Source organism: Myiozetetes cayanensis, unplaced genomic scaffold (genome assembly GCF_022539395.1).
Source record: "Myiozetetes cayanensis isolate MyiCay16 unplaced genomic scaffold, myiCay2020 scf6-25, whole genome shotgun sequence".
In the NCBI taxonomy this organism is placed as follows: Eukaryota; Metazoa; Chordata; class Aves; order Passeriformes; family Tyrannidae; genus Myiozetetes; species Myiozetetes cayanensis.
The window spans coordinates 31,422,035-31,444,172 of NW_026087853.1; the positions used below are offsets into that span (position 1 = coordinate 31,422,035).

The window sequence follows — 22,138 nt, forward strand, 5'->3', positions numbered from 1 at the left end:
TGTAGTTTTACAGCACAGAGAGAAACAGTGTCCCGTTCTTTTCACCAAAACAAACTAATACCTAAAAACCTGAGCATAATCAGTCACCAACAGGATTTAAACCATGTTCTTTGGAACTGTTTCTCCAAATAATCGACATATGTCCATGGCCACACTGCAATAGCTACTCTGCAGGCAAGATCTCCTCAGTGGGTGCTCAAGAGACCTTAGTAACGTAAAATGGGTGACACATACATGGGTGCTGTGCATCCATGTATTTTTTAATAAATGTGTGAAATCTTCCCACTATTTCCTCAAGTAGGTGAGACTGTAAGTATGAAGCAGTTGCTTTTCCATATCTAAATAACCAGCCTGCCCCTCCAAATCTACACGAAGCAAAGTAAGACTTTTGGGTTGACAGAGCGTATTTCCTTTCTCCAAGATATGCAGATATGAAATATAATTAAAATATATTATCAGTGGTTGTAAATCTCTGGCACCAGTAACCAACACGCATATTGCAGGAAGTCGGCCTTTGTCTAGCATTAGCTCTATGTCTCCAATGAAGTATTGTTGTTCAAGTAGATTTTAACTTGAGACCCTGGCATGACCAATTTTGATAAGTCTGTTGTTGCAATGGGAAATATGGACTGGCAAAGACCTATCCTTCCCTGAGCCAAATGATTCTATTGAAGTAGGCAGCCTGACTGGGGAACCATTTCAGGCACTTGTTTCTCCATGTTAAGAAGAGTCTTGCCTTAGATAAACTGGTTGGGTCACAACAACAGAAAGCACCAGTACCAGACCTATCTTTCCAGCTTACTCATCCAGAAGACAGGCCTTCTTGGCCTGTTTGGCCGTCAAGTCAAGGCAGATGGGAAGGGGAAAGCTCACAATGGTTTTTAAGTGTCAGAAGCAGTAGCTGAATTTTTCATAGTTGGCAGGGCTGTTATGATGTAGCATTGACTGTTCCTGATAAAGGGGTCCTGGCAACCAGTGGGAAAATGCAAGCACCACATCCTAGAGCATGCCATGCAGGGAGGCAGCATTGCTGCATTGCTTCCTGAGCCTCTGCACTCTTCTGCATCTTAAAGAGCTTCTCATTTAAGAGTCATCTGCTTAACATTCAGCTCCTCAGGGGTCCCCAGTTCAGTCTGTGCTTGCACTACCCCTCGGGCTTTCCCCACCATTTAAGTCCTCTTTCTCCAATGACCAGCGTTTACATCAAGCAGACTGTGCAAAGCAAGGTATGGAAAGCCTCATCTCTGTCAACACAGGCAGAGAGTGGCTTCCACACTGCTGCAGCAAAGTCAGCAACAGTGACCACTTAGATCACTCTGGGTAACTCTGTAGTGCACATGCTTAAAGAAACAACACAAAACCAAAAACAATCCCTCCTGCTAAAAAACCCTCCCACCCTCCCTCTCCATAAAACCCACCCCACAAAATATTACTTGAGATTCATTTACATGAATTATTAACCATCATGGACAAACATATTACTCTAGCTCTAGCTAGAAATATAACATAAAAGGAGAAAAAAAAAGGTTTTCTCACATAAGCTCTCCTTATGTTGAAAGAGAGTGCCTGTGAGTATATGAAAGTGAAAAAGGCTTAGGGACCTCTTTCAGGGAGCTAAAGTACATTTTGCCACAGTAGAGCAGGATAAAAATCAAGAGAATAGGGCTGGGAGAGAGGGAGAAGGTCCAAATTTAACTCTGTTCAGCAAACTGTTACCAGACACTACAGTGCAATGATGAGATTACACAACTACCAGAGAAAGCATGAATTAGAGAAGAATATGCAGAGAGGGGTGGAGGAGGAAAGCATATGTGCAAGTAAACTACTCTTCCGTACAGTAATGCTTATTTTTCAGAGTGGACCAAGAGCAGAAGAATTTCTCAACACCTGCAGTCAACACCTGTAACACAAGTGAAGAGCCATTCTCTGGACAGCTCTGCCTCATGCTGCCTGTATCATCTGAGACCTACAACAAGGTGCAGTGGCAATACGGAAATGCTCCAAAAAAAGATAAAATCTGTATTGCTTTTCTGTTTGTGTTTTACCCTAGTTGTCACTGGGCTTGTGAACTAAATATATTTAAGGCTACAGAAAAGTAGCTATCAATATTTAAGGCTAGTTCCTTTTGGTAGGTTAATTTCCCTGTGCTGGTCCAATAGTGTCAGCCATATGGACAAACTTCTGAGTGCATACAAACTGGGAACTGCTAAAAGATCTCCCTTGAAGTCATACTACTGCTGCTAGTCAATATATGCCTACAGCAGCCTCCAAACACTGCACAGTAGAGTAATGGACAGACTGCTTGTACAGTGTACATATCAGATTAGATGCTAATTAATTTCCCTGTCAAATCCTGAAGCAAAACCATTGGATGCCTGGGATCTAAGCCTTCCTGATCAACCACATTATAGTAAAAGAAAAGAAAGACAACACAAAATAAACACCCATCATAAAACTAGTAAAAACATATACATTAGCATTGTAGAAGAATGACACTTGTGTCATATTGCATGGTTTTTGGCTTCATGCTGGCTCATGGGCACTGAGAACACTGAACTGGAAGCAACCAGTGGTAGAACCTGCTAGTCAACAGCAACTCCAGGAAGGTTTCATTTTAAGACTGTTCTACTTAAAACATTTTTTTCTATTGATGGCAATAACAAAGAACAACTTCATGTGAGAGCGCTGCAACTGGTGCCCAATGGAATGACTGAAGAGGTCAGATTTCTTTGTTATTTTCTCTCACAGAGGGTGCAATGAAATAAACAGTAACCAATGAAGAAAACAAGTAACACGATGGATTTAAGCTACTTGAATGCTTTTCATTGCTAAAAATGTGGAGGAATTGAGCATCTCTGCTCTGGAAGATACCCAAAGTACATTAAGTCACCAATCCCAGGCATCATTTTTAACTACCATCATTTTTAACTAGCAGCCAAAATGACACTCCAGCACTCTACTATCACCTAATACACAGGGCAGAGGAAGCCTCCCTTGCACAGAGGTCACCGGTGCGGGGAACCAGCAGCAAGCTTTACCAAACACACCCACATTCTGGCTTTCCTTTGACAGTGTTGGACAAGAGCTCCCTGCCTCGCGAGGCAGGCAGCGGCAAAGAAGAGTCCACAAAAACACCCAAACTTGAAGACGAGTATCAGAAAGTCAGAGTCCTCACATCCGGCCGGCGGTGTGCAATGTCTCGCCCCCGAACCAGTGTTTGTTCAGTGCTCCCTGCAGACTGGATGTGGCCTGAAACAGGCGGGCGAAGCTCACCTCTGCCCAGCGTGGTTCCTGTTCGCCTCCGTGTTCAAGGCCAAGTTGTGTAGGAAGAGAAAAAGCTGCCACCACACTTGATTTCTGTTCTGCTGATGCTGTAGAGAAGAACAGTTGGAGCAAGGTTATTTATATTTCTAAAATTGCAACATACCACTTCTCTTTTCCAATAACAACTCAGTTACACTTTTCAAGAGCAGACACTTTAATCCCATCAGCATAACAAGGGGGTGCAGCAAAGGATGAGGGGAGAGAGGGAAATGATAAGTTCTCCAGAAATAATTGTAGCTCTAACATTACAAAAAGAAAAGAGCAGACCCTTTATGCATTGTGCACAAGAGGATTAAACTTTTTTTTTGCTTGTAGGATTTTGCAGAGTTTAGCCAAGTGCTGTTTTTAATCAGATTGGCTTCTGAGCCTTTCAAAAGCCCCAGCTGCATGAACAAACAACCTTTTTTTTTTTTTTTTTTTTAAGAAAAAAAAAAAAGCCCCCCTTCACCCCGAAAGTAAAAAAAAAGAAAAAATATAACTGGTGATCCATCTGTAAGTGATTTGACACCGTGAAGGTCAAAGGGTTAATCTTCAATTTAAACCACACTGCTGAGACAGCAAAACTCTGATTTCATCTAGTACAAGAAAACACATTCGTGCACACACACACTCCCCACCCTCCCCCCACCACATTTTCCTTCCCAGCATCTCCAAGATAATACTGCCCTTTTTATAGCCACTTTTGACAGTAAGCCATAAATAATCAGCCTTGGAGCCCTTTCCTACTGACTGGAGCCAATTAAACCTTAAGCAAGAACATACTTGAAAACACACTAAAACCCAAAACCAAGAGGTTATTTCAGGTCCCATTGTCAAGGAAGAAACATGGGAGTTGAGTTTCAGGGGGACACCAGACTATATAATGCAGCTTTGGGACAGGGACACTGCTCCTCCTTTTGTTGTATGTAATAACCCCTGCAAAAGTGGCCTCGATTATCCCCCCACCTTCCTGCACTTTAATGGCATCTCATACAAACAGGTGGGTTTCTCTTTACATTGCCCAGCCTGGGATACTATTTCACCTCAATAACCAACCCTCTGTTGGAAGTCAGTCTTCATTTTCTCATCCAGAATTCCATATTTGCTAAGCCGACATGATAATTTCTGGAAAACAAAACAAACGAGCCCAAATCTCCGCCCCCTCTCCCCCCTCCCCAGTCCCCAGCAGACGAGGAAACAGAAGACTGGCTTCCAACAACTTAGTCTCAGTATTGAGAAGTTCATAAAAGAGCACTGAAGCACATTATATGAACAAGATGTTTCATCTCAGATTAGCCCAACAGGGCAGAACAACACGGTTGCAAGGCATTTTTTAAATTGATACCTTAGAATTTTAAGATTTTTAGCTTTTTGTAAATTTAAATGTAGCTGTAGTTTTCTTTCACTTTAGACCATTACTTTCTCACAGTTTGTGTGTCACATTCCTAAAGCTTCAGTTTAACCATCTTTTAACCGTCTTTTCAAGGCAACGGATTATTAGCAAGAACATTCAGTTGGGACACACACCTGGACTGAAATAACAAGAGATATGGTAGACAAGACAAGATAGAAGGCTCAAGACCCTTGGAGGGACACCAGTGGGGCAGTTCTGAGGGTGTTACCAGGGCAAAAGGGGTCTTATGATTGGATGTCCCCATCAGATATGATAATTAGTAAAAGATATAAAAGTGTAAGAACTCTGTATGTGGGTGCACCTTTGTACTCTGTGAGTCAGAAGGCCTTCATTAAAAGAGCTGCTGTCTTATCTGTACCTAATATCATTTGGAGAATTTTCCCCTCCCATTTTAAGCAACAACATAATCACAAATAAGAAGGAGTTGAAATTGGTGTTGGTGTATTGGAGATGTGTCAGTTCTTCAAAGCCCTCCCAGATAGTCGTTAAGTTATGTTTGTATTTCAGCATGAGTAGATCTGTGCCATGTAAATCACAAGCACACACAAAACAGGCTTCAGAAAACCCGTATTCATCTCGCATCTTAGCAGTGGGTCATTATTCTTACCCTCAAGACTTAACAGTGGATGTAGAAGAAATGGATTTAGAAGAGTTTACACAGATCCCATCACACATTTCAACAGCACTGTGTTTGGAGCATAACCCACAGACAGTGGCTCTAGAGCCTGCTATCATTTCTTGCAAAGCAACCGGCCCTGAGTTCAATCAGTCCTGATTGCCCAGGCATTTCTAGGTTTACAGGTGAAAACAATCTTTTATAAACCATCCCCTAGGGCTAAGTTAAAAAAAAAACAACTTGATCTCAAAAAGCAAGATGTTTTCTGTTTTGTTACTCATACCTCAGTTCGACCAGGTTTGTCCTTCCTCATCAGAGATTCTTCTTGTCCTCCTCCATACAGCCACACTCCTCCATACAGCCACGCTCCCTGCTCAAATATGCACATGGAACCACAGTGTTCCCATGGCATCTAGACACCCTGTTTTTATCAAGCTATTACAGCTAAGGCAGACTGCTCCTTGGGGTAGGATGACAGTGAAGTGGCATGCAAGCACAAAGTTGTCTTTTGCAGTTTCCACAAGTAGGGAACTATGCTAGGAGAGCACAGTGCACAAACACACTACAGATGCTCTGAAGACAATCTGCTTTGTCAGATTATTCCATTCTATTGGCAGCCAAGAGAAATGTCTTACAGAAACTTAGTAAGGGAAATGCAAAAGGATGTTTAAAAATTGATAGAGAAATCCTAAACTTGAAATATATCTCAGCTTCCCTGGTGGGCCCTCTTTAATGGAAGCTCTCATGGAATTTTATGAAGTGGGGTGATTTGGAGGCAGACAAGAGCAGTGCTGATCTGGCAGGTACAACTTCAACTGTTCCACATTGTTGGGAGGACAAACATATCTAAGAACACCCATTTAATGTCCCACTTCATGTAGGAGGCTGCTTTGTGCTTGTCACACCATAACAGTTTTCCAAATAATCTGTCTCCTCCAAATTTGTCATCACCTCAGAAGAAAAGGATTACTTGCTCTTTGCTGTGATAGGTAAAGGAGGCCATGTTCTGGAAAACACAATGGAATGACTGCGCTCATACTCCTCCCATTTTTTTGAAGGGGAGGAGCTTTTTGAGGAAGGTATTGGGTTTTGTTTTTATCTGGTAAATAAGAGTTTTAGGGCTTTACTTTTAGACAGATCACAGACCTGAAGGATAATCAATGGGATGTGGTATGACAAATACCGAGAAAAACTCTAATACGTTTTTTAGTATGTGTTCATGTGCTATTGTGATTATTTCACTGCCTCCTGAAGCCACTTTTCTGTACAGCATTTTTGTCCTTTTCTACTTAAAAGTGCTTCCCATATTTGTTTAAGACACTGAAAGAGATTTCCATGCAAGAGTAGAATAGGAAATACTTTACCCTTGTTTTCCCCTGCTCATAAGAAGTATAACATCTCAAATAACTTTTTGAAGGACTTTGACACCATTAATTTTGTTTTGAAGTGAAAAAATAAAGGACTAGATTGAGGGCAGCTTTCCAGGTTTTATTCCTAGACCTATGGCTTGCTTAAATTTCCCTGGGTCCGTGTTCAGCCAGCATTTTCTTCCACGGTACTGTAATCCCACATACACTTTCACTGGCCCACTGAAGCAGCCCACTCACACTGTCCTCTCCTTACAGCAGTTCAGGAAAGTGAACTAGAGCCGGGCAATGATCAAGGCCAGAAATAATCTGATAAATAAGTTGCCTTTACTACTGAACAGGTCACCCTAATCCATCTGATCCATGGCATCATGTAGTCAAGCCGATGCTTGTGTCAGGACAACAGAAAGGTGGCTTGTGAAGAGGAGCAAGATGGGACTACTTGCTTCAGCAGGAAGCCTAGCTAATGGGGTTTAGAGTTATGGCTTCACTTCTGGGGTGATCTGCTTTCCATGGTACTAATTCAATATGGGACAAGAAGCACAAAATGGAAATGGCAGACGTTTTTTGCAGTAAACGATTTGTGGAAAGAAATAAAAAATGTCCATTTCACAAGTTTCTGTATCTTTTCCCCAGATACGCCTCTGCCAAGACCAATGTTCTCAAATATTTCAAGACTGAGGGATTTTTGGTGTGGTATAAGTTAGCTACCAGGAAGGACAGAAAACCCAGAAGAGTGATTCCATGAATTTAGTATCTATTTTTTTCATAGGTGATATGTTTCAAGACATTTTTTTAAGACTCATAACTATTGCAACACTGGTGTATAATTTCCCTAAACTTCACTATGCCAATTTGTCCCTTATCAAAATAATTCAGTCCTCAGAGTCACTACTGCACAAAAGTATCAGGGACGAACAGTTTGTCACCTCCATGTGGTAGCAACAAAATGACCCATTTGTGGCTCCCTTCCCAAGAAGGAAAAAAGCCCTTTTTGCCCTCTTTACTAACTGTAACTAAAGAAGACTAGACTTGTGAATACAGTAAGTCAACACAAAGCTGGAAACACATAAAACCATTTCCTATTGCAGCTGCTGCTTTTTAAAGGGGATATCCTTAAGAGACCGTCTGTCTGAAGCGTTAACATGAATGCTTCAATGAGTCACAAGGAAAGGCCGTTTTACAGGAAAAGTGTCCTCTGAGCAACAGTACATTAGTGAAGCCTATTCCATGAACTGTGCTGAACCAAAAGCCAGAATACTGGTAAACACGCACAAAAAAAACATGCAAGACTTTTACTGGAAGCACATGAAAGAAGGACATGATCGACCCGACATTTATTCCCTCCCCCTAATTAACTCCTAATACAGGTTCCACACTGTAAGCATACTAATATATATCTGTCAAATAGCACCCAGACATCAAAACCTTTTTACTCCTACTGAGCCCTTGCAGGCAGTGATCAAGGGAAGATCAGGACAGGTAATGCACTCCAAAGAAAATGCTGTCCCGCTGTGCTCAGTGCATCCGTGAGCAAAAATGTTTAAAGATAAGATTTACTTTTTCACCTGATATATATGTGCCATTAATATCCCTACTTAAAAAAGTAAGAATATGTTCATCATTTAGACATGTTGTATGTGGGTCTGGTACATTTTTATGACATATACAGCAGGGTACCTGTCTACCCTCTTGATCTCATAGGCAGCTTCTGACTTTGCTCGATAGCTTCCAGATAGTTAAGGGTCATATTCTGATCCCATCTTAACTAGACGGATTAATATGGCCATAATGGCACTGTTAGAGCAAAAGAAGAATAACTGCACATGTGTACACAAAAACATCATTCTTCCTTTAATGACTAATACAAGTATTAGCAACAAGTTGTTGGGATTTTATTTATTCACTGAATACAAAAATACTTGCACACTGGGAGCAGTTGCTGACTAATCTCTGAAGGCTGTTTTGGCTGCCAGGTGGCTGGAGGCATATTGTGCTACCACAAAATATGCTTTAGCTTAGAAAGACTAAAAAGTCACAGTCCCCAAGGCAACAGAGGTTAAAGAAGGTGTCCCCCACTGGAGCAAGAAATGCAGGCCAGTGAAGTCAAATACAGATCTTTCCAGCTGTGATTCCTAATGACCAAAGAATAATGCATGTGTAAAAGTAACGGGGGAAAAAAGGAGACAGTAACAGAGGAAAAAAATGAAAGAGGAGCTGAGGAGCATGATTTTTTGTGGTGACACAAAGAGGAGGATGAGAGATCTTCCTTGGGGATCTGCATCCTTCTGGCTTGCAAGAGCTCTTACATGGGACTAAATTTGTGGTAGAAGGTGGTGTCATCTCAAGCACTGCTTCCTTTCTCATGAGCTTTCATCAGGCTTTGCATCAAGACAAGCAACACGTATGTTTATGGAGAGAGAATATAGAGGACCAGGTGCAGCAGACGGGATATGGGGTGCAGGAGACCCCCAAACCCCATTTATGGGCTGCCCAGCCCAAGCTCGAGGGGCAGCATGAACTCCTGCTGAGGCGCTGGGTCTGAGCAGCAAACGGCGACGGTGTTGCCCCAAACGCGCTGCCGGCACAGCTGCGCAGGTGAGCCCTTTCTCAACTTTCTTGTAGTTCAAAAACAAACATGCAGCCACTCGCGCCTTCCTCTGCGGAGCGGGCAGGAAGGGGAAGCAGACAGCCGCCATGGTAACAGCCAGCTGACGGCAACCTGGGAAGGGCAACCATCGGCCACTGCGTTCCCAGGCCCCCGGTCTTCCCCTCCTGCCCCTCCCCCGGGGGTGGGGTGGGGGACGCTGGCTTATTTTCAACAAATACCGTAAATAAGGGTCCTGCATTTCCACAGAGCCGCACCTGATACCACTTTATACCTGTGGTACGAGGTCCGGGGGGATTCGCCCCTATGTTCTGGGGGTGGGGTTGAGGGTGCTGGAAGAGATGCCCAGGAGAGGACACCTCACACCCCCCAGCGACGGCCGGCAGCAGCGAGGGCGGGCGGGTTTGTTGACTCAGCCTGCATGTGATGGGGCAGAGCTGTTCCACAGCCCACCGCCTCTGTCCCTGCCCCGCACGGGCCGCGGGACCCACTGACCTGTGTTTGGCATCCGTTTCCTCGCCGGCAGAAGGGAGGTGCTCCCAAAACCGTTCGGTGCTGCCGGGACCCCCCCTAGTGATTAAAGTCTGCCTCGGGGTTTGGTTAAAATAACACCTTAAAACTTTTTACAGGAAAAATATCCTGGCGGGGGGGAAGGGGGGGAGGAAGGGTGCGCGGGGCCGCCCGGCTGCGCGGGGAGGCGGCGGGAGGGCAGGTGCAGGGCTGGAGCCTGCGGGCAGCGCAGCCTCTCGTCAGCAGCGGCGATGACTCAGAGGCTAAATTTAGCCAGCGATATAAACACAGCCGCCGAGCGCAAACACGGCCCGGCCGGGCTCTCGCACGCACCGCCCGCTCCTCCTCGCTCCCCTCGGTGCGGCTGCAGCCCGGGGCCAGCACCCCCTCAGCTCTGCCCTGCACCAGGGCAAACCTAACTGGGGTTAACAGGAGTTGCCTCACTACTTTTATTTCTTGATCACTATTTTTTCTGCTGTGGTCCAGTTCTTTGGAATTGGCAAGGGTAGCTACCGAGGAGAAACAAACAAACAAACAAACAAAAGACAAACGGAGACTATAAAAGGCTGGCGGGACATTCCTCCTCAATGGCTTGAAACAAAGGAGTACTCTGCACTCGGGCACTTGCTTTCCTGCCTTTCCACCATAAAATTTAATTGAGTAAAATACAAACACACACTCCTCACCATAAATAATCAGTCCAAACATCTCATCATCCCCCTCGGAGTTGGCACTATCTTAATACGATCAACCAACCTAAGTAGAGGACTGGAGGCAGAACAACTGGGTTCCAGTGAGCAATCTTTACATGATCTCAGTCAAGTTTTAACCTGCATTTTCTAGTCTCCCACACTAAAAAAGAAGTGGGGTATTACTGCAATTATTTCTTAATTGAAAAATAATTTCTCAGCTGTCACACTGCTACAAGTGCAAAGCATGTTCCCACTGTCACAGCCGGCACAGTGCTCTGAGAGCTGAGGAAATGCAAAAGCACCTGTGGAGACTACAGGGGTTGTACTGGAGAAACAACAGCACTGAACACTAACATCACTGCACTGATGTTAGAAATACTGCAAAACAATTCACTTGTGCTGTCCCGGAGGACTGTTTTGTGCTCTTTATTGTGGGCAATCTTGGTCTTTTGAGGTTGCGGCCTCACTGCCTGAAGACAGCGCAGTTCTGTGTCTGGCGGGGTGAAGGATTCACAGTGTACCATTGCACAGAGCTTGCAGGGCTCTCCTGCCACCACCCTTATCCTCTGCCCACTTCCTCTACCAGAGCTAGGCAGGAAGTTTTGCTTTTTAACATTATCCCTTATTTTAAGTAGGAACAAACCCATAATATATTTAAATCTCTTGTCAGCTGAAAGCATAGAGAAGAAGGCTAGATTAGGTTGATGCAAAAGTTTTGTGGTTTTTATTTAACTGATACACAGTGGTTGTATGTGACTTGCATCAAGAGTTTGCATAGCCCAGCCTCCAACAGCAGCATTACAAGGCTGCCTGAGGAAAAGCTGAGGGCAAGTACACGCAATAGCTCCCCCTAATACTCTTTTAGCATCTAACTAGTTTGAGCTTAGGACTTCCCGAGTCAGATCTGGTTTCTGTTTATTTAATGTCTGCTTCAATGGCCATAAACTTGTCTCAGTTCCCCTTGAACCCAGATAAAGCACTGGGATGCACAATATGCCTTGACAAGGAGCTCCACAGAGCTACCTGTTGCATGAAAAAAACCCCAAACAACTCATTTACTTTGAACTGGCTCCTACTAGCTTGACTTTATTTTGCCTAGTTCTTGTACTGGGAGAAGTTGGTCTATCCATCTCCTTCACATCACTTTTGACTTCTGTTTAATTTTGCTTCCCTCTTGCTTTGTGTCTTTTTTTAGGCTTAGCAGTCCTAGCCCATTTTTTCATATGGAAGTTCCATCATTCTTCTTGCCTTTCTCTGAACCTTTTCAGAGATGCAGTTCTGCCACATCATTTTTGGAAGAAGAAAACCAGAATTATGTGTAACATTCAAGATATAGGAGAAACATAAATTTATACGGTGGCATAACTATGTACGTTTCTCAGTTTCTTAACATACCAAAGAACACGATTTCAGATCAGATGTGAAAGGGTCCAGCAAGTTTCTGTTAACCTAAATGTCAAGTAATCAGCTCCACAGGCAGCAGGATTTCAGAATAATAATGGCCAGTCTTCGCGAGCGAAGATCCGGGGAAGGTCTTTACACCTTCCAGCCTGCGCATTGGATTTTTTAGGTGAGACACAGTGTGTGCGGAACTGAGCCCACCCTTTAATCCTCAGGTTCATCTGCCGGGGCCAAGCGAGCTTGGAAAGGGTGCTAGGTAAGGGGCAATAGGTTGTTTTATCATTTGTATGCACAGGGGAATTCCTCTTCCCCCTATGGCAACCTCCTTTCCTCAAGCCTAGGATTCCAGTTCTATAGCCCGCAAGAATTTTGTTTTACATCTCAGTCTTCCCAACCTCACACTCACTCTACTCCCTGCCCTCTAAACCAGGCTCACTCACTTCAGGAGTTCACTCCCTCACCATGTTCCTCCATCCTCAGCTGGAGATTCAAGTCCTGCATTGAGGGCAAGGTGCAGAAAGCGGAGCTGAAGAGGTGACCCACTGCTGTGCACAGCAGCAGCAGGGACCAGCAAGCACTAGCCAGCTGGGAAGATCCTGAAACGTGCTGACCTGCTAGGGAAACAAAAGAATGAAAACACTTACCCAAGTCTCAAAGAGACTGCAGGTACAAGTAAAGTACGGAGCTGCCGGTGCTACAGGCTCAGCTGCAGGACCGTCTGAGTCTCTGTATTACATTAATAGGAAACTTTTCTGAAGATTTTTCCTAAAACATAAAGTCACCATAAAGAACAGTTTCCTGCAAACATTTCCAGTGTAAAAAAAGCAACTGTTAAAAATTCCCTGGTTGTCCCTTAATAAAGAATGAAGAAAAGCCTGATGAACTTTGGGATAAATGATGCACATGTAGCACTGTGCGCCCACTCTCTCATGACAATGACTTTACGAAAAGAGACACAGGCTCCCTGTTGCATAAGCACAAGTGTCTCAGAGGAGACCTTGATAACTCTCATGAGAGACAGAGGGGAAAAAATATGCAAAACACAACAAGTTTCACTTTCAAAGGAAAACAACATTTCCTCCTGGACATTTTCATTGTCATTAGCTTGAGGCAAACAGGTACATGCCTAGTTGTCTGCCCACAGCCAGTATGGATGCCAGCATTTGTGTTCCACAGGCTGCTCAAGGCTGTTGCAGTAACGGTAAGAATTATTTGCTGAACCAACTGGGGAATTCAGAGAAACAAAGTTTTCTATAGCTAGATCCACAGAGGCTTTTTGAGCATGGTCAGCATATCCAAATCAACTGCAGGATTCCTGATGTGTTGGAAAGGGGCTTTGTTGTTGTTTGTAATGCACTTATTTACTCAAGAAAGCTCAGCTCTGATTCAGCATCTGGTTCTCATTGAGGCTCAGCTTTTTTTAAACCGAGCTTTCCAGATGGGTTGACTGAAGCACAAGGAGGTCAAGAGACTTGTCTGAGGTCATACAGCAAGTCAGTGGCTCTGCTTGGACCTGAGCCCAGAACTGTTCAAGGCTACCACTCCTTGGCTCTTAAAGAGACAATTTTATCCCCTGTGAAGTGATCTTATCTCCATGAAGAAGAGATGCAATAAAAGCAGTCCCCTCAAAGCTACAGCCTGCTTAAAAAGAGTTATTTTATTTGGAAAAAAGCTGTAGCATTCCAGTGTCTCAATGGAGCAAGACAAACTGAAGGGGTGTGATACTGATATACAGTGTCATCCACCCCACCCCTGTATAACCCTGTTCTCCTCTGGGGTGGCTTTATGCTGCTGCTGCCACTGTCCCTGATTGTCTTACTCACATCCCAGCTAGCTGCATATCATGTTATGAAATACATTGTTGGTTCAGCACAGATTGAATCCCCTCCTCAAGGCAAGGAAACTTAAGTTCACTCAGGACCTGCTCAGGACCTGAAGCAAAGCCCAAGCACTTGTTGCCACAGCCTGGGCATGTGGGGCGTGGGCAGCACGTCTCAGATAACCAACCAGCAGATCCCCTAAGGTCAGCTCTGTTCTCCATAGTCTCAGAGTGCAGTCTTTAAGCTCAGCCACAGATTGGGCTACAGCAAGCAGTTCACAGGCAAAGGCACACTTGCTCCAAACCAAGAAGAAGGTGGGAGGTCCTGGGTTCTCCTGAAGAAAACACATTTTGGCTCTAGCTTTGTTTTCCAGGGGCAGGGTGAAAAAAGTACAACGGGGGAACTTTGCCAGAAGCAACACAGCTTCAATCAGGTAAGAGGTAGTAAAGAACTCAAGAAAACACAGATGAGTTTCGCATGTCATTCTGCAAACTGGATCAACCTGTAACAGGCTCTGCTACTTAGGAACACAGAGGGTTGCTCAAGCCGCTCTTACAATAGATTCAGCATCTTAAGGAGATAAAAGCTGCAGAGTTCTAGGTAATGTTGTGTTGTTGCTCTAGCACTGTTCTGAAGATGAAAAAGCCAGGTTTTAAACTACTTTTTTCTGTTTAACATATTAATAGGAAATGAAACCCTGAAAATGGTGTACATGCCAAAAGCAAGCATAGGTGCAGCCAACTTTCTTATTCTTATGAGATGCATACCCAAGAATTTTTTGTATAGCCAAGAACCACAGAATAAATACCATTTAGCTCCAGAAGCCCAGAGAAGAGATAACAGTGACTCTCCAGGCTTCCCAGTGTGGGATGGGTTAGACCATGCGTGCAGCTGAGGCCAATGACAACTCAGTGACGTCAACCTCAGCAGCTATCGCCTGCTCAGTTTCTCTCTCAGCCAGGGATGTACATTAACCAGCAAGTTTTGTGTCAACACAGACTTGCTGCTGCAGCAGGAGAATGGGGGCCATACCTGAACTGCTAGAGAGTCTCAGAGAACTCAGGTGCCATGAGAGGGCAACTCTTGAGCTAACTGGATGCACTACTCCAATGCTAAGTCTTTCCTAACTCCCAGTGAAAGGGCACACACATTTTCTTTTCCCAGGTTCACAGATAAGATGTTTTGTAGGCTCCGAAAAGAGGCACAGCTTGTTGAAAACCAGGCTTGCTCTCTCTCAGAACTTCACAAGACCACACTGGTGTGACTAACTTTATGGCATTTTAAATCTGATTCAAGACACCACTCTGGAAAGTTGGTTTTGACCAAATGTTTGAGACAAGCTGAAATGGGGCATCCAAATCAGGGATTAGTTTCACAGCAAGATAAACGACAGCCCAGTTTTTCATGTCTCAGAGGCTGCCCCTTCCAAACCAGAGCACATTGTGAACCAGTTCATGTGTCTCCAGGGGCAGACCGCTTGCTTCTTCAGCAACGAGCTAGGAAAAGTCATTGCACACAGGACAGAGGGGTTTCTGCACAGGGGATCTCTGCCAAAAGCCAAAGGAAATCCTCCATGCAGGGCTGGGAGGGAAGGGATTGGGCATGACAACAAAACACTCCACAGGGAACAGTGCCTTGGACACCAATATGTGGCTTCGTACTCAGTTTTCCTGACAAACAAGAAAGAATCCCTTTACAGATCCAAATGCCAAGGCCTATCCCAGGGTCAGGTTGTGGATAACCACTGGCTGAACTACTCTGTCCTCAAGTTAAGTTTTCGGGTTGTTTTGTTTTGGTTTTTTTTCCTTATGTTTTGTTTTCAAACTCAAATGGCCGAAGGCCCTCGCTCCCGTCCCCTTTACAACTTGTTGCTCTTCCAGTTCAAACAAAGAGCGAAGCCCCTCCTCTGCCGGCCCCGGGGGCCGGGCCGGGCCGCCCAGCGCGGCCGGACGGCTTTGTTTACTACGGCTCCCACACGCCGGGCTGGCCTCCCGCTCTGGCAGCGCGGCCGGGCGGGCACCGCCGCTCCGGGCAGCAGAGAGCCCGACCTCGGGCAGCCTCGGTGGGGCCGGTTTGGGTGGGCGCCCCTGGACGCGTTTCCAAGGCACAGGCATCAGATATGGACACTCCCCCGAAATGAAAGGGATCAAGTTACAACCAGTTCCACCAGTTCACCGCAGGGCTCCTCTGGCGAGATGGTTAAACCTTCGCTTTCCTGTGAGAGCCTGGCCAGGGAGTGGGGTCTGCAGCTATCGCTGGCGAAAAGACGCCACCGGGGAAAACCCCACTCAGCCACAAACAACACGTGTTAAAAATCTCGTGGTAATTCGTTATTCCAGCAGCTTGCTAAATGGCATTCATAGCCCCATCTACGTTTCTAGAGAGTAATCTTCCTTTTACAGTTTCTTCAATTCCCTTATCTCTCAGATGACATAGAGAGTATCAAAACATTGCCCAACCACAAGCCACATTCTCTGGCCAGGACAGAGATCCTCACTTACCTTTGAGAAGGCCTGCAACAGATCCCACAGCAGCAACTCACTTGGAGTGAGATAAACTTTCTGTCCCCCTCTGAAGTCAGTAACATGTATTCATATACAAGCAGATACACACTCTCCTTGTTGGGCTTGCATAGAAGTGGCAAGCTGCTGCCTACTGCCAAACCTCTGCAACCTCTGACCAGCTCTGCATGGGCTGAGATTTCCATTTCACCTCTACTCAACAGGGGAAGGAGGGCAAGGAAGAAAGAATCAGGGATTTTGGGGGTGATGGTTATTTTGTTTCTTTGAATAGCAGGGTTTCTTTTTTTCTTTAATTTTTCTTTTTAGGAAACAAAATCAAGAATCTGGAGTGTAGTTTTCAGACCTGATGGCACCTTACAGCTGTCTTTTGTTGTGAGGAAGTTATTCACAAGTCTGAGATGCTAGCTAGGACTGTCTGACAGAGGAGCTGCTAGCAAGTCTAGCACAATATAAATATACTTTACAACATTACATAGAACTACTCTTAGACAACAAGGAGTGTCAGAACAGACTCCAGGCTTCCTGTTGTCTCCAAGATGAGGAGCTGACATAAGCCACAGATGGCCACTTGTTCCACAGAAGAGATGTTGGTAGTGATGAAAGTGGAGAAGAAGAGTAAAAACTGTACTAAAAAAGGGAGAGATCCCTTGGAAAAGCCTCATAAACCCCGCTGCTGATAAACTGGAAGAGCTGGAATAGCAGCAGCTAACACAGAATAGCTACCTTCCCAGGCAGAAAATGGAATCCCACACATTCTGTTCCCTCCACCTGCCAATCTTTAGGAAGAGCCAGCAATCTAGCATAAGCAAAAATCTATCAGGATACTCCTGCCATTTTATTGCTGTGGGCAGTCTGCTACCTTGAAGTACAGCCCACTCAGCTGATGCCTGGAGCAGGTCTTCTAGAGTACTGCTCTTGGATAGGTAAATCCCCACCTTCCCCTCCAGAGACACCCTACCCTCTGTATGTGGAGCCGGTGGAACTGGTCGGCAATGCACTGCAACTTCCGTGCAATCTGCACCTCAGCACGTGCTTCCTGCTGACCTTCCTGAGGTTCCTCTTGGAGGTGTGGATCCAACCCAAAGCCAGCTGGAGGGACATGTAAACGGTAACCAGCATTCCCTACAAAACAGAGATCAGAAGAGTCATTCATCCAGTGTGAAGATTACCTTTTCTATTCAGCACACTTCATGTAGGAAAGACCTGCACATAATCCTAAATTTTTGACTCATGTTAAAGTCCAGTTCCTGAAGCCCAAACAATGACTGTGTACCATAATCATGCAGTAAAACATTTGCTCAGCTTTTAAATAGACTTATATTGATTAAGCAGAGTTGCTTAATCGATATAATCTTGGCTCCCATAGTAAAATGTTGCTTCCCATAGTGAAATGAGTGGCAAGATCTTACACTTGGTTCTTTTTGCTTGTTTATAGTTCAGCCAAGTCCTGTGGTTTGTTTTTTATTTTTGATGACAGTTTTGCAGTTTTAGAAGACCTCTGCCTCAAGTTGTCTCCTCTTAGAGGTTGCAATATCTTTTCTGCCAGACTTTTCTCAGTTTTCTCGCATTTAGTGGGACTGATTTGAATTAAAGCTGAGTTCGATACACAAAACTGAGTGGTGTCACATCAGTTGCTAGTAAAATACTGTCTGGACATGCTATTTATTCGACAACTCCAGTAAAGAGCCTAAAAGCTCTAACTTTTTGCATTTCCCGCTTTCCACTGAAAACTTCTAGGAGTCTTCCTATACATATGAGACCAGTAGTAGTTTAAAAATGTAGGCAAATTGCAGGATACAAGGTACAGTGAGCACTTAAACATCTAGCAGTAAAATAAAATGTGATAGAATAAAGCCAAAAAGAGAAAGAGTGGGAACATCAAAGACAGCAGAAGCAATGAGCAAGTGCCTGGTTCCTGCAGTGGACAAGCAAGGGTAAGAAAATAAGTTGTCCTTCTTGAGGGAGTAGGACCAAAGCAAAATAATTTCAGTCCTTTAATAACATGCCCTGATGAAAGTAACCTTGCTTGATTGGGGAAGTGCTAAAGGGACAGTTTCCTTGCTGCAAAGCTAGTGACACTGGAGTGCTCTTACCATAGAAGAGTCTCCGTGGCTCTTCAGTGACTCCACAAGGCAACATAACATCCTGACTGGAAGAGGACGGGCTGAGTGTTTGAGTTGCCTTGTCCTGCTGCTCAGGATGCCTGATACCGGGACCACAGCAGTGTGTGAGGGGGAATAGTTGAAACCTCCCCAGAAGGCAGCTGTAGGACTGGTTCTGTGTGAAAAAGCCAGTTGCAGTCATCTCACCAGGCTGACCTGCAAGTCCAAAGTCATCAGAGTGAAACACGTCATCGTCCAGCCCATCCAGGCTAGAATAGTCCTCTTCCAGGTAGCTGGGGCGATCCATTGCTCCTGTAATAAAGGGACATTTGAGGAAACAGCTAAGACTCAAAAAGAATGTTGTCCAGGAGATAATGCCTTCTGCTCCAACAATAAAACACAACTATTTTTACCACACCTCCCTTCCAGTACTGCCCATCTGCATGGGCAGGAGAGGCGAGTGACTTTGTGGTGAAAGCCAGAAGTCCTCAAGTGCTGGGCCAGAGAGAGACAAAGTTCACACGTGTAACAGTCCACTGACAGCTCTAATTCTTCAACTGCTCACAAGTAGGTAGCCAACCCCCAACCTCTAAGCACATGGAAACTGAAAAGACATTGTTTTAAAAAGCAACCCCAGTCCTTCCAAAAGCCCTGTGGCCAGTCAGCTTCTTTAGTGTCTGCTTTGCTTTGGCCTGCTGTGTTTGAACTTTAAGGTATATACCCCATTCACTTTTTCCCACCTGTTGGTTGTTGAAGAAGAAAAGCTCTTGTAATCACAAGGCTGCAAGGCCAGATTTTTAACAAGCCCCAATGGTTGCAAAACTCAAGAACTGGCAAAGCCATTTCTGTGAAGCTCTCCATTACTTCTCCCTGTGAGAGCCAACTTTCCTTTCAACTTCTCATTTCTTCCCTCAGCTCCACTTAAGACATGTCTCAAACTTGGCAACAGAGTCACTTCATTACCCCTCTTACCCTCAAGCTTATATGCACTGTCACTGCAGTGGTTCACCCTACTACTAAAGAAAACCATTGCTGGTGTCAGTGTTTAAAGCAGGACTTCTGCAGTTGCCACAGTAAACACTCCTAAGCTCTGTTACAGTACAAAGCTGGACAAATATGGTGGAGGGGGGAAAACCCCATAAGCCCTAAATCACTATTTGAGAGTTCTTTGCAAACATAAAGCAAGTAGAAGCAGAATTACCAAAAATGCCACAAGTCCCTTTACTGTTACCTGTGCATCTAACCCAATTGGAAGACAGACTCCTAAGAGATCCATCTCCAGGATTTCCACCCAGTTCCAAACAAGGCAGTGAAATTCAACTCTTCATGTCTCTTCCTTTGCTCTGGTTTGCGAGGCATTTAACAGAATGGAAGACTAGCAAGAGGAATTTCAGGCCTGAAGGAGACATTAATAATAATTTTATAAGGATGTGTTCGGTGCTGCCCTTGGTGCTCCCATATCCCCCCAGGTGAGCAGCACTTAGGACACTAGTACTCTAGAGGAGACAAAGGGACTGAGCAGTGCAAGAACTATTTGTGCAGGGCTCTAACTTGGAGGCACTATGGTTATTTAAGTTGCTGCATCTCAGCAGTTCGCTCAGCTGAGCGACAACTCCCAAAAAAGTGTCTTCAGAGCAGAACAAGTACCAGCCCCACAGTTGGTCCAGCTCTGCTGGATGACAACAGTGGAACAGCGCTCATAGCATTCTCATCCATGGCTTAAAGAAGTACACCGAAAGGAGTTATGGGCCCCAAGAGTCATGGATTATCATCTGTCAGCCCCGCTGGGATACGGGCATTCCTCAAAGAAAGTGCACAGAGCAAACACTGCACAAAAGAGGGTTTAGAGAGCAAGAAGTTTAACTCGACCTCCTGCAATACAGTCCGACCTTTTCTGAAGAGCTCCTCGGAAATGCCGAAGAGAGAATGCCGAGGCAGCGTGAAGGAGAGCTCACCCTACGACTCACTGAAACTCCTTCCACCCTGTCCAAAGGCAGCTCACGCCGGGAGCCGCAGACACCGGACAGCTCGGGTTCCGGGGCTCTGCCCGACGGCGGGCGCAGGGCCACGGGAGCTCGCGGGTCCCCGGCGCCGTGTCCGACCCACGGCGCTTCCTCGCCCGAGCCAGCGGCCAAACGCCGCGGGCCGGGGCGGCCGCACGCCCGCGCTGACAGGCGGCGGGCCGGGAGCGGAGGGAGGGCTCAGCGCACACGTGCGTGCCAGCGTCCCAAAACAAAGCTGGCCGGCCTCGCCGCGACACCACCGGCCGCCTTTAACTCCTCCCCGCCCGGGCTCCAGCCTCGCAGATGTGCCCCCGGCCAAGAGGTTTAAAGGCGGCTCCTTCGGGCAGCGCCGTGGAGCGAGATACCCGAGCCCGGCGAGACGGCCCGGGAAGGGCAGCGATGCCTGCAGAATCCGCCACCGCCTGCATCAACAAATCGCTGCCTTCCCGGTGCCAGCCGAGCTCATTCCCAGCCCGCCCGCTCCCTTCTTCTCCTCGCTCCCCCGCAGGCACAGGACTCCGGGCAGGACCGGCCGGCCCGGGATTTGCCCCGAGGCGAAGCCCCTTCCCTGTCACGATCGCGCCCGGCCTCGGCGCCGCGCTGACCGGAGACCTGGCTCAGAGCGGCCGGCCCCAGTGGCGAAGGGGCTTCCTGGGCACTCACCGAGAATCGGGACGGGCGTCCCGCAGGGACGGGGCGTCCCGGGAGCCGCGGCCGCCGCCTCCTCACGGCCAAAGTGCGGCCGGCGCCGCCGGGCGCGCCGCGAACAGCTGACGGCGGCCCCGCCCCCGCCACAGCCCCGCCCCCGCCCCGCAGCCAATGGGCGCGGAGGGGCGGGGTCGCCGCGCGCGCGAGCGGCGGGGGAGGGATCCGTCCTGATCCAGGTGGGAGCGGGGAGGGAGTCGGGGCTGGTCAGACCTCAGCGGGACTGAGGCATGGAGCCGCGATCCCGGCAGTCATACCTAGCCAGGGGCTGAGCCACCGGCACGCTGGGCTAGTTTTAAATCTGATGGGAGTGTGACTCCAGCTAGTTATCTTCCAACAGAACCCTGATTTCTTGGCTTTAGATGAGTTAGAAAGTTCTCCTTGACTTGTAAAGTTTGAATGCTGAGGTGTGAGGGTCAAGGAGACCTTCGCAGCATGTCGTGCTCCTTTCTGTAGACGAGTAGTGATACACTGGACTAAAGAATAAACTAATAAAGCAAAATTCTCGATAGTGCTTTCTGTGAAACCCCTCGATGAAAAGATCAGGAAAAAAACCAAAACCAAACCCGTCAAAACGCCAAGCTTCCTACTCCAAACAACAGCTCGGTGCTACTTATCCTTCCTCTCCCACTGATTCATCAGGTCCCCCTGAAATTAGTCGCAAAACCTCACCAAGCTGAGCGAGGCAAAACCCAGGTCCTCCCCGTGCAGCAGCACCCTGTCAGGATGTTTTTAAAACCTACGTAACAAGATCTCTTGGAAGCGAGATTTTAAAACCCAGCTGGCAGCTGAGTAATGTTAATTGCTGTCAAGTCTGCCACACAGTTATTGAGGTTTGTAACTTAAACTCAGGGGAGGGGTTAGATTGGAAACCGATGACTGGCAAGGTGAGGCTAATTACTGTGGTTTCCTTGTATCACATTGTCTTTGCCAGGCTCTGTGAGCCTCTCCAGTTAAATGTTTCAGGCTCGCTGTGATTTTGGGTGAGGTATTTACAGTTGCCATTAATGGATTAATAGGCTAGTAATGTTCATTCTCTCCAAGAACCCATTTCTTTATGGTTCTTGTCCAAGTG

General features: G+C 46.2%; 2 protein-coding genes across 4 annotated transcripts; one reads left to right on the forward strand and one right to left on the reverse strand.

Moving 5' to 3' along the window:
• Positions 1-1,421: 1,421 nt before the first annotated feature.
• Positions 1,422-21,098, reverse strand: BMF (Bcl2 modifying factor). Of its 3 annotated transcripts, XM_050334999.1 has the most exons (5): positions 21,022-21,098; positions 19,587-19,751; positions 18,347-18,667; positions 17,212-17,375; positions 11,133-12,522 (listed from the first exon to the last, which is right to left on the reverse strand). In XM_050334999.1, exons 3-5 carry the CDS (start codon positions 18,660-18,662, stop codon positions 12,400-12,402), a joined length of 603 nt encoding a protein of 200 aa, XP_050190956.1. In that variant the 5' UTR covers positions 18,663-18,667; positions 19,587-19,751; positions 21,022-21,098; the 3' UTR covers positions 11,133-12,399. The 3 variants fall into 3 exon arrangements, with proteins under 3 accessions (XP_050190957.1, XP_050190956.1, XP_050190958.1); XM_050335000.1 differs by lacking the exons at positions 11,133-12,522; positions 21,022-21,098 and adding an exon at positions 1,422-3,371 and having other exon boundaries at positions 19,587-19,839; XM_050335001.1 differs by lacking the exon at positions 21,022-21,098 and having other exon boundaries at positions 18,347-18,571; positions 19,587-19,839.
• Positions 20,100-21,290, forward strand: LOC126651120 (translation initiation factor IF-2-like). Its single transcript, XM_050336691.1, has one exon. It carries the CDS (start codon positions 20,100-20,102, stop codon positions 21,288-21,290), a length of 1,191 nt encoding a protein of 396 aa, XP_050192648.1.
• The last annotated feature ends 848 nt before the right edge of the window (positions 21,291-22,138 follow it).